At 48.4% G+C, this 12,731-nt stretch overlaps 2 protein-coding genes across 3 annotated transcripts in view; one reads left to right on the top strand and one right to left on the bottom strand.

Moving 5' to 3' along the window:
• The window catches only part of LOC142573237 (dual oxidase maturation factor 2-like), a 547,099-nt gene that overhangs the window by 33,015 nt on the left and 501,353 nt on the right, over positions 1-12,731 (bottom strand). The window lies entirely within an intron of this gene.
• On the top strand, positions 495-5,880 carry LOC142573375 (uncharacterized). The gene is made up of 2 exons (XM_075683014.1): positions 495-506; positions 5,254-5,880. Exons 1-2 carry the CDS (start codon positions 495-497, stop codon positions 5,878-5,880), a joined length of 639 nt encoding a protein of 212 aa, XP_075539129.1.

Below are 12,731 nucleotides of genomic sequence, written 5' to 3' on the forward strand. Positions count from 1 at the left end.
GACGGCTAATGAAATCGCAGTCAGGTGATGGTTAAAATCTAGTACTCATAAATATGCTCTCTACACCAGCAGGGTAAATTATTATTGGAAATGTTACTGAATGGTTGTAAAATTTTGTAGCAGGTAAGCAAACATTGAAAGTGTCAGAAAAATTTACAGAATCATCGTTCAGGAGAGATGTGCACTTGATTGATGGAACAGTGTTACCTGTGTGATCGAATAAGCTAACGTCACTTTGTCGATGGGGCTTGTAGTGCGCAAAACTTTCTTAGTATATGTTTAAAGCGTTGATGGCACATTCTTAGAATAGAAGCTGTCTTTGGCCCTTTTAAGCGCACTTGTGTACCACTAAGAGGTAACTAAGTTCTTTGCCTAGCGACATTTCAACTAGTTTTGGCTGATCTATACAGCCATATTTTTTATTGCCTGAGAGGCATTTAGTATAGGTGTTGTACCATAGCGCTTTGCGATTAGAGGTGACTGTGCCTAAGGGGATGTATCTGCTTGTGAGTACATTATTCCCAGAAAGAAACATGTTCCAATTCAAGTGAACATCTCACTGATCGAAATCTTGCAAAATCGTGTCAAGAAATGTGCACTGGCACTGGTTTATAGCATTAAAGTTACCTTTATTGAAGTTAGATAAGGTTCTAGACTGGTTTTCAGCTTTGGGACCCTATATATTGATTGTAAACGATAGTAAACTCTCATTGCTTAAAGCAGGCATGTGGGTGATATCTGACACGAGGCTAGTATGAGACTGTAGTAAGGTAAGCGACCGGGCTAGTTGGTGCGGGTCCATGACGTGTAAGAGCGCGAACTTGGACACAGGACGGCGAAAGGACGCAGACAAGCGCTGCATGGGATTTCAGCAACAGGCAGGGAATGTTGGCGTTAGATCAGGGTGTCCTTCTAGGCTCTCATATATGTGCAAGTGAAAAGACTGGGCAGAAATGAAGAAATTTTTTGGCTAAGGTTGAAAATGGATGGAATTTCCAGCAAATGTTTGGGATAATAAAGTTACCTAGCAAAACAAAGGCAGGGCTGGGTTACTAACAAAAAAAAAGTTAGAACGTCATGCAGGGGCGCTATAACGTAAAGCTATTTCAAACTTTTCTATTCCAATTCAGCAATCAGCCCTCCGCGATTGGTCAAAAACTATTTTTGGATTTCCTCCCCCCCCCCCTTTCGCCTGTCGGTCATGCGACGCCACGAAAACCGCGAAGCTCTCCATCTGATATGACGTGTTGACAGTGATTATGCATGTTTTGACCGAGCAAAAGAAAAATAGTTATTTATGGCTCGACGCCTTTTTGCCATTAGCTCTCGGCTATTGGTGACAAGTTTTCGTGCGAAACCCACTTCACCTGCCTCTCGCGCAACGTCACAAAACCGCAATAACTTACCGCGTCAAAGTGACGCGTACGCGTTAAAAATGTATTCATATGCCCAAGAAAACTGAATTTTCTTCTGAATATCCGCAGGCTGCCCCGTTCCCAATGGAATAGAAGATGGCTGCCGCCGATCGCTCCGACACTGGCTATTCGCCCCTGCCGGGGAGCATGGGTTTATTTGCGTGTAATAAAACATTTTGCGTGGCCATGTAACGTTTTCCAGAACTTTCAGCACGTGTATGACCGCGTTCTGCCAACATTTCTTTGCTGAGGACCCGTTTTAGTGTCATTCTTAAGCTTCCGCTGCATGCCACTGCGATTGTCGACGAGACACCGCAAGCTAAGTGAGAGAATGCGGACCAATCGCAGACGCGGGCACCACCCTCTTCATCCGGTTGTCGATATTTAGTGCAGTGGCTAGACCGCATCGAATCCTTCTCTACTTGAGCGTGCTCCTCGCCTCTTGTTAGCCACTTAGATAAGACAAGCGGCTCAGTGCAGACAACGTTATTCGTTTTTCAGGCAAACAAAAGTGACCTCGTTTGAACGAGGGGAGCATTTGATTGGTTTGTTGAGACAACCCTGCGAAGTGACCATCCGATGCTTGCGCCGGGGGTTACGCAAATTTGACGTCAGGAGATTGGAATATGATTGGAAGAATGATGGGTGTAACGTTAAGGGATAAGAAAAGAGCACATTGGGTGAGGGAACAAGCGCGAGTTAATGACATCTTAGTTGAAATCAAGAGAAAGAAATGGGGCATGGCCAGGACATGTAATGAGGAGGGAAGATAAGCGATGGTCATTAAGGGTTACGCACTGGATTCCAAGGGAAGGGAAGCGTAGAAGAGGGCGGCAGAAAGTTAGGTGGGCGGATGAGATTACGAAGTTTACAGGGACAACATGGCCACAATTAGTACATGACCGGGGTAGTTGGAGAAGTATGGGAGAGGCCTTTGCACTGTACTGGGCGTAACCAGGCTGATGATGATGATGATTGGATTAAAAATATATTCGAATAGTTTTACGTTATACGACCCCAGATCATCTATAAACTTGCAGAGCAACCAAGGGCAAGATAACAGACGGCGACAATTTTTTAGAGCGCAGCTCGTTAGCCCACGTTCCTGCGTTTTGCGTCGCTTTTGTGCCTCGTCGTTGTCCCTCGCCGCAACAAGCTCCGTAGCCGGGGCAGCGCGCTGCTCTAGCTGCGCGCGCTCCCGGCGCCATCTCTCGCGCACGGCGCGACCCTTACTCTCTTCGCTCCTGCTCCAATGCCATCCCTGTGCGGCGGCCAGGCGGCGGCAATGGAAGTCAGACTCTGGAGTTTTGCAACACGCGTAGCGCCACCTGCCGGTTCGAAGAGGCAATAATTGAGTAGTGCGAAGCCCGACTCCCTTGCTAAGTTGCCTATGCAGCTAGCGACTGCGAAACAACGATTTAACTAGATTTTGGTCCACATGGCGAGCGTTTTGCGCATTTAACACCCAGACAGAGAGCTATGAATTTCTACGGTAGTCGGACGCGCCTCCGAACTGCCATAAAGCGCTTGCTGGCTCATTCGTCAGACTGATGGCGGAAACGACGGCAACCGCGATGGCTCCGCGCGCTATGAAGAAACGCCGCAATCGACGCTACTGTTGTGTTGTAAATTGCCATGAACGTGAAGGACGGAATAACAACGTTCAGTTTTACCGATTTCCATCGCGATCGTATGAAGGGGAAAGGTGAGAGCGCTGGATACAGGCCGTTCAACCTGTTGGGTAGTCGGATTACTTGCATTCCCCACAACACAGCGGCTCGCATGAGGAAGTGCGACAATTTTGTTATTTTGTAATTCTGTTGCGTAGCCCTGACGGAGGGCCGTGGTAACTAAGCGAAAACTCAAGAATCTGCAGCCGCGACTTCGTTGGTAACAGAAAAAAAACAACGTTGCGAACCATCTTGCTTATGTGCCATCGATATATACGCCTTTTAACAGACGTCCGTCTCCCCTTGACTCAACAATTCGAAAGGAGAGATCTGGCAGGTCAGCTTAACCAAACATTTTGGTTCGTTTATGAATTCAAATACCTGTTCTAGAGCATCGTTGCACAGCGAGCTCATTTCTACTTCTGGTATTTTGTATGTCCTGCGCCGATACAACCAGCACGCTTCGCAATGTGCTAAGCCTGCTCAACGGCGTTTTTCAAATGTGAGCAATAAAGTTGCTGTAGGAGCACTGGACGAGTAATTGCGAAATAACGCACATGTGTAAAGAAAAAAATGTCGCATTTATTTACATTTATTTGTGCGCGCTTGTTGGTCGAAGCGTCTGCAAAAAAGTTCAAATTAAGGTACTGAGCGATGCTGTAGCTCCTTCGAGAAAGAAAGATGCAGCGCGTAGGCACTGTCGGAAGCTTACTTTCGTTATGATCGCACCCTATTTGCTGCCTTGGAAAACGTTTGCTGTTTGCTGCCCTGGGAACGGCTATGAAAAGATTTACTCTGTGTAAATAATTTCGAGACAAAAGATTACGATAAAATGCATAAAAATATAGGAGATACTTAATAAGTCTTGTGTTCAGGACATATTCAATATGATACAATTTGAAATGCTTAGATTTTATGCTGATATGCATACAGACAAACCTGATGCTCTCTGTACTTGCGAGTTGCACCACGCCGAAATAACACTTGAGACTTTATTTTATATTGTACACGTACTTCGCTCCGCTGAGCTTCGTTTCCGAAGCGTGGATGGGCGGAAGAAGCTTTCCAGGTCCTTGATTTTTAGGAAACCGTGCCTCAACACAAACGAAAGAGAAGGGTCCATTGTGGCCTATGCAGCTTCGCTTGCGGACAGCTCTCCTTGCACTACTCAGTTCGCGCCAAGGCTCCGATGGGGGCGCTGGTGACAGGTTTTTCCGTAGTAACTCTATGCATTTGGCAACGGACGCTCGGACGCTCCTGTGGTCGAGGCTTCAGCGACTTCGTTTGTAGCTAAGTACTTTTTTATCTTTATTAGCTAGTGTTTTGAAGTGTTTTCTGTTGCATGGAGTAGAGGAGCAAATTTTGAATTCTTGGTAAGTGTAGCAAACGTACCGGCTTTGTCTAGGTCTGGCGGCTCCCCCGCTAGGCCTAGTTGGTAGGTGGGACCTATTGATAGGCTTAGTTAATTCTTTCAGCTAGCTCCTCGGATTCTTACATGGGGTAGGGAGTGATAATTCTTTATTTTAGTTTGGGATAGCGGTCGAGGTCGGCTTTGCTTGAGTGATTTGGCGAACTTCCTCGTTGGGCCTAAGGACGTAGGCCTAGCGATGAAATCGAAGAACGCGAAGGCCGCAGGGGACGGGGAGCAAGTGCAGTGCGACGAGTGCCTGCGATGGTGCTTCCTCGACGAAACTAAGTTCCAGAATTTAGCAGACGCGGAGGGGTCTAGCTTCACGTGCAGGTCGTGCGAGGGCGTCAGGGAAGCCGTCCAAAAACTGGAAGGGAATTGGGCGGCTAAGTTCGACAAGCTTAAGGCAGACCTGAGGGAGGAACAGGAGAAGCGGGTAGCACTGCAGGCGAAAGTTGACAATTTCGTCAAGGTGGAGGCGGCCCAGGCCGCGCAGTTAGTAAGGACCGTGGCCGAGCTTGAGGAAGAAAAAGAAAGGAGCGCCGAACTGGAAAGGCGGCTCGACGCGCTGGAGACGCGGGCAGCGGAGAAGGTCGGGTAAGGACAACAAAGCGCTGGCAAAAACTCAGAAAGTAGGGTAGAACCTACAGGCGAAGTGGGAGGCAGGGAGCCAGAGCAAGCCGTCCTCAGCTCGCCGCCGGTGACACGGCGTAGTTATAGTGAAGCTGCACAACGCGCCCCGAGTGAGGCGACGCTGCAGCCACAGGGGCGCCAGCGGGCGCAAAGGGAGGGGCAGCGGACACAGGCTGCAGTCGAACGGTTTGCACGTAGAAGGGTCCTGGTAATAGGGGACTCCAATGCGGGGAGGGTCGAACAGGGGGTGATGGCGAGAGTGAAGGCGGACGGGCGAGTACAGGTGGAGGCGCAAGCGGGCAAGGGCATGGCGGAAGCAATGACCAAGGCGCGGGAAGTAGTTGGGGTCAGCACGGAGAGCGACAGCTTGGTCATTATGCATTCTGGGCTCAATGACGTGCTTAAGGGGAGAAGCCAGGACCTTGAGAGGCACATTGAGACTGGGCTGAGTAAGCTTAGAGAGGCCTCCGGGAGGGTGCATGTGACCATATGCACTATCCCAGAGGTCCAGGGCCAGGCTTACCAGGTAGAAAGGAGGGTGGTTGAGGCCAATCGGGTCATTAGGAGTCTGAGCGGACGACCCGGGTACAGCGTGATGGAGGTCAACAGGGACGTGTACGGAACCGGCTTCCGGCCTTTTGTGCAGTATGGCATTCACTACAGTGGTGCCACTGGCAAAAGGATAGGGGGCAGGATGGGTCGCCAGGCAACAGCTTTTTTAGGGGGACCCAGAGTCCTGAAAGAAGCAGTGTAGGCGTGGACGATTCGAGGCAGGAGCCACAAACACGCGAACATCGGTACTGTAGGAGAGGTGACAGGAAGATAGAAAAAAGAAGTATTTTAATGATTGGAAAATGTAGAGAGGTTGGCCGGATATTGGAGCATCTGGCCTGCTACTCTACGTAAGGGAAGGGGAAGAGGGGAAGAAAAAGGGTCACAATGGGGGATGATAATGGGAAGAACGAAGCGAAAGACACATTACACAACTGGTATCACAGGCGTGAGTCCAGGCCCGTGTCACCTAGGAAGCGTGAAAATGCACGCATTGTCTCTGTCGTCTGCCAACTCTGTAGCCATGCACATAGCAAGAGGTCCTCCGACAGTGGTCCATTTTGTAAATGTGTCAATGTATCTGCCATTGTCAGTCTTTCGCGCGCATACTCAGGGCACACCACGAGCACATGTTCTATAGTCTCTACAGCACCACACACTAAACAGTCCGGGGAGTCTGTCCGTCCAATAATGTGCAAATATCTGCGCGTGAAGGCGACGCCTAATCGCAGTCTGTCTATCAGGCATGCATGAGGGCGTGGAATTCCACGCAGAATAGGAAATTTCATATCGGGATCCAGCCTTTTAAGGCGGACGTGACGAGCGTCTGGCTGGGCCCAGTATCTTCTCGTCGCACTCCTCATGAATTCCGATAGGAGGCATGTGATGTCCGGTCTGGAGAATGGCACTACAGTTCGCAGGCCATTGCTGAGGGCGCGTCTTGCTGCAGCATTGGCCATCTCATTACCGTTGAGCCCACAGTGTCCCGGGATCCATTGGAACACTATGCGGTGGTGTTTTTCTTGAGCGCATGAAAGTAGCTCGGTGATCTGCAGTGCCAGAACCTGATATGCGGTGTGACGCAGGAAGCATCCCAAAATTTGCAGCGCGGGTTTTGAGTCCGTGAAAATGCACCACTCTTGAGGTCTTTCTCCGCAGATGTGGCGAATCGCTTCCCGAATAGCCACAAGCTCTGCCGCGGTTGATGTAGAATTGTGGTCTAATATGAAACCTCGAGTCATCTGTTGGGCTGGTATCACCACAGCTGCTGTCGATGCCTTTGGTGACGCGGAACCGTCTGTGTAAACATGAACATATGTCTGGTATTCTGACCAGATGTACGCGAGAGCAAGTTGTTGTAGTCCACTGACGGGAACGAATGATTTTTTTAGTATGCCGGGGACATGTACGCATACGGAAGGTTGAAATATCACCCATGCTGGTTTGACGGGGTGATATGGAAGGGCATAGCCTGAGGTTATGTGGGGTAGATGGCAGCGGAGTGCACTTGTGAAACTGCTGTCCGGCCGCTCATGTAGAACCGACGTCAATGGATGGCAATGGTGTCGTGTCAGTAAGCGTAAATACACACGAAGTGGTTCGTGGGACAGGTATATCGATAATGGGCATACGTGGGCTTCCTCAGTTGTGCCTTTGTTGGAGGCACGCCGTGGCAACCCGAGGCATATTTTGAGTGCCTGCGCTTGGACGCTTTCTAATGTCCGTAAGGAAGAAATGCTCAGGTTTGAGAGTATCGGAAGGCTGTATCGAATGTAGCCTACGAAAAGACTGATAAAGTCTTATTAATGAGCCTTCCGTGGGGCCCCATTTCATGCGTGTTATGCCTGTTGCGAAGCGAAGAACATGGTAAAACTGATTAAGTTTTTGCTTCAACATATTAACATGGCTCGTCCATGACAAATCGCGGTTGATGATAATGCCCAAGAATCTGTGGTGGGAGACATAAGGTATTATGACACCGTTAATGGAGATCGGGTATCGGCAGACGGATTTGCATGTGAATGCAACCACAAAACATTTTTCGGCAGCTAAGCGCAAACCCTGACGCCGTATGTATCGTGAAGTAGATGACACAGCCCGTTGTAATTTCGCACGTAGTTGTGGGCGTGTTGTACCAGAAGCCCAGATGCAGATGTCATCTGCATATGCACTGATGTGGATGTGAGGTGGAAGTTCGCTCACCAGCCCAATCAGTGCCACATTAAATAATGTTGGGCTGAGAACTCCTCCCTGAGGAACTCCACGGCATACCTGATGACGGTTAGTCTCTCCGTCAGGCGTGGACATGTAAACGAAACGGCCGCTGAGGTAGCTCACAAACCACAGGTAGAGCCGGCCGCCAATACCCAAGTTATCTAGGGCATCGAGAATGGCTTCATGAAGGATGTTGTCGTAGGCCCCTTTGATATCTAAGAAAACAGCGGCGACGAGTCGGCGTTGACGTTTTTCATGTTCCACTGTCGTAACAAAGTCAATGACGCTGTCAATTGAAGAACGACCCCGCCGAAAACCGGTCATCATGTTCGGATAAAGATCATTTCTTTCCAGAAACCATTCGAGCCTCGCCAAGACCATTCGTTCCATAACTTTTCCAACACAGCTGGCTAATGCAACTGGGCGGTATGAGGTAAGCTCATAGGGAGTCTTTCCAGGCTTCAAGAGAGCAACCAGACGGCTGATCTTCCACTGCTGCGGAACAATACCGGAGACCCATGTGTCGTTGTAATAATTGAGCAGCGCAGTGCGACCAGCCCTGCCAAGGTGAGATAGAGACCAGTACGAGATCCCGTCAGGGCCATGAGGAGATGAATGCCGACACGACGCAAGAGCAGCCTCTAATTCGGGCATCGTGAAGAGCAAGCCGTAGTGGTTACTTGAGGAAGGTGGCGCACAAACTTCGAATTGGATTGAGGCTGGTTGAGTTGTGCCCACAATCATTTTGCAGAAGTCGTCCGCTACCTCTACATCATTGCGAGGTGACAGGAATAAGCGCAAGAGCCAAACTAAGTCAGACATAGGGTTCATTAACATGCAAGGTGGAAGAAATAGGCTAAAATGGGAGGAAATCGAAGAACAACTGAGACAGGAGAACTTAATGGTTTATGGGTTTGTAGAGACACATCTTAGGGACATGGAACAACCGCCCTGTAACCCTGATTATGCATGGGAATACTGCGACAGAGTGCAGGGTAGCAGAAAGGGTGGGGGAATTGGAGCACTCATTCATAAAAATACAAATTGGCAAAGGGTCAAACAGGAATGCAAGGAGCATTTATGGCTAAAAGGAAAAGTAGCAGGGGCGAAAACACTTCTAGGCTTTGTATACCTTTGGACAGGATCAAATGCTAAAGAGGAAAACAAAAAAAAATGTTGGACTGTATAGCAGCGGACATCAATGAGCTAGGAAAAGGATGTGAAGTAATTGTATTAGGAGACATGAATGCGCATGTTGAAGATATGGATGGGTACACAGACTCCACAAGTAACATGCTGCTGGATATGTGTGAGAGGCTTAACTTAGTTGTCTGTAACTCTACTGAAAAGTGTGACGGGATCATAACATGGGAGGTAGGGGGTCGACACTCGACAATAGATTATGCGTTAATGTCACATAGGATGTACGATAGATTAGGAGCCATGATTATAGATGAACAGGGCTCCAGAAGTATAGGTAGCGACCACAAACGTATCAAGTTGAGTTTTAAGAGGGAAACTAAAGCACGAACGACGCGCGAGGAAACGCCAGATGTGATTTTTTACTCAGAAGACCAAGTGGAAATAGCGGCCAAACAAATTGAAGAGGAAATATCAGAGGGTACTGAAACTGATTGGACTTACCCAAAGTTAATGAGACTATTTGAGCGTGAGCTAGGTAAGGCGCGAGTCAGGAAAACAAGGCAAGGGATACGAAAACTCAAGAGCTGGTGGGATGAAGAGGTTAAGAAGGCCATAAAGAAACGTCAGGAAGCCTCCAGGGAACACAGGTATTCCAAAAGTAAGGGAGAACCTGAAGCAGAAGTAGAGAGGAAATGGGTAAACTACATAAAATGCAAAAGGGAAGCATCCTATTTGATCAACGAGAAAATCAAGACAGAAGGGTCCCAATGGCTGTCAAAAATAAGCAATAAAAAAGATAAACAGGCCGCTAGAAAATTCTGGCAACATCTGAACTCCTTGGGTAATAGGACAAGCCTGGAGCAGAGGTATATAGTAACAGCTCAAGGTACTCGGTTAGAAGGAGAGAAGGAACCATGATGAGGGAAAAATTTACAAAACAGAGAAATGGTACATGCAGTACGTCGGAGAGGGATAGCCCGGTCAACTCACTGCTTTCGCTTGGACAAAAAGAGTGGGAAAGGGCTGAGAAGAGGGTACCAAGTAGCACATCGGCAGGCTCCGATGCTATTCCAATTACGTTAATAAAGAAATTGGGCCCGAAATCTAAGAAAGCATTGAGGGAGGTGGTGAGCAAAATGCTAGTGGATGGTAAAGTACCTGACGAATGGAGGCTAAGTAGGATGAGAATGATATATAAGGGAAAGGGGGACAAAGCTGACATAAATAACTACGGGCCTATAACAGTGACGTCAGTGGTTTACAGGGTGGTTATGCAGATTATAAAGGACAGACTGCACGCATGGGTAGAGAACGAGGGGGTACTTGGAGAGCTACAAAATGGGTTCCGGAAGCATAGGAGGCTAGAAGACAATCTGTTCTCGCTAACACAGTGCATTGAAATAGCTGAAAAGGAGCACAGACCTCTATGGCTGGCTTTTTTGGACATCAAGGGAGCCTATGACAGTGTACTTCAAGAGGGCTTGTGGGGCATTCTGGAAGCTTTAGGAGTGCAAGATGGAGTAACCAATTTCTTAAAAGATATCTATAAAGGTAACCGGGTGATTATACAATGGGAAAAGCAGGTTTCGGAGCCTGTAATGATTCGGCGGGGGCTTAGGCAGGGGTGCCCATTGTCACCTCTGATGTTTATGCTGTACCTACAAGGTTTAGAGGCCATAATACAGCAAAGCGGACTCGGCTTCAACCTATCATTTTTCAAACAAGGAAAATTGATTGAACAGTCATTACCAGGACTGATGTACGCGGATGATATTGTGTTAATGGCTGACAATGCAGAAGATCTGCAGGAATTAATGGACATATCTGGTACAGAAGGAGACAGATTAGGCTTGAAGTTTAGCAAAGAAAAATCAGCAGTCATGATTTTTTATGATAACATTTGCGGTGAGCATAATATACAGGAGGCCACGCTGGAGATAGTCGATAAATACAAGTACCTTGGGGTGTGGATAAATAATGACATTGAGAATCTGACAGAGTACGAAAAATATCTAACGACTAAAGGTAACAGAAGTGCAGCGATTATGAAGAGTAGGGCACTGTGGAACTACAATAGGTACGAGGTAGTACGAGGGATATGGAAGGGGGTAATGGTACCAGGCCTGAATTTTGCCAATGCAGTTCTATATATTAGAACAGAGACCCGGCAACAGTTGGAAATTAGGCAACGTGGTGTGGGTAGGTTCGCTCTGGGAGCACATGGCAAGACACCAAATCTTGGAGTGCAGGGGGATCTGGGATGGTCTTCTTTCGAGGGCAGAGAGGCTAGTAGCAAGATAGCATTTGAGGAGCGATTGAGAAAAATGGGGGAAATTCGGTGGGCTAGGAAGGTTTTCAGTTACTTATGCACGAGGAATGTTGACACGCGGTGGAGGAAGCGAACTAGAAAATTGACAAGCAAATACTTGGGCAGTAGCGGGGGGACAAGTAAGGAATTATCTGTCAAGAAAAAGGTTAAGGAGACAGAGAGGGGTGTGTGGAGTACAGAGATTCAAACCAAATTGGCATTGGAGACATACAGGACGTTTAAGCAAGAAATAGCCAAAGAAAATATTTACGATAACTCTAAGGGAAGCTCATTGTTGTTTGAAGCCAGGACAGGTGTACTGCGGACTAAAACGTACCGAGCCAGATACCAGGAGATAAATTTGGTGTGCGAGGCATGTGGAGAGGAGGAGGAAACGGCTGAACATCTGATGCTTGCTTGTAAACAACTTCACCCTGCAGTTGAATCTAACGGGGAACTATTCAAAGCTTTGGGTTTTAAAGACAGTGAAAGTAGAATAGACTTTGAACAGGTAGAAATAACTAAACGGAGACTATCTGATTGGTGGATAATATCAACGCAAAAGTAAAGGAGTAAATACATAGGTATGCATGCATATAGAACCATTAAAGCTAGGGGGCGCGCGCCGCCGCCGCCCGATTCAAAGGGTTGAGCCTCAATCGTCCATCCATCCATCCATCCATCCATCCGCAGCGCCGCCTGGGCAGAGTCTGAGGTCTATCAGAGCGCCGGCTCGGTGGTGGCTGATCTCGATGACGTGCTGCTGCCCAAGTCGAAACGCATAGCCACAGCCGTTTCGGCTTTTGTGGCACCTATTCCGCTTCGATGGCACGCACTTCGTGGTCTTCTTGGTGACGACGCCTAGCTTCTGCTTCAGTCTAGCGCATGTCTGGGTTCTGGCGTTACGGCGCTGAGCCTGTGCTCGCGCAGCTAGTTTAGCAGCAGCGGCAGACGAAGGACTTCCACCGCTTGCCTCGCTCACGACGCAGAAAGAACGGGCTGAGATTAAACTATTTATATAAAATTATTTATATTTATTAAACTACTTATAATGGTCCAGGGCTCACAGACGGTTCATATTACAATATAATCCGTCTCTCAGCCTCGGACAATCCGTCTCGTGCGGAACATTTCGAACCAGCCGCCGCAAAGGGAGCGCAACTTGCCACAACTGCTTCGCACACCGGAAGGTCGCGGGAGGCAGCGCGTACGCTGAACATTGCGCGGCGAAGAGATGGGCGCGGGTGACCGAGGCCTGAGACGCTGCTAGCGAGTCAACGGAAGGTGGTTGTGCGTGTCGGCTTGGGCAGCAGCACGTCATCGAGATGTACCGCCACTGAGCTGGCGCTCTGATTGCCGCCGCACAGGGGTGGCATTGGAGGAGGAGC

The sequence above is a fragment of the Dermacentor variabilis genome, chromosome 2 (genome assembly GCF_050947875.1).
Source record: "Dermacentor variabilis isolate Ectoservices chromosome 2, ASM5094787v1, whole genome shotgun sequence".
Taxonomy (NCBI): Eukaryota; Metazoa; Arthropoda; class Arachnida; order Ixodida; family Ixodidae; genus Dermacentor; species Dermacentor variabilis.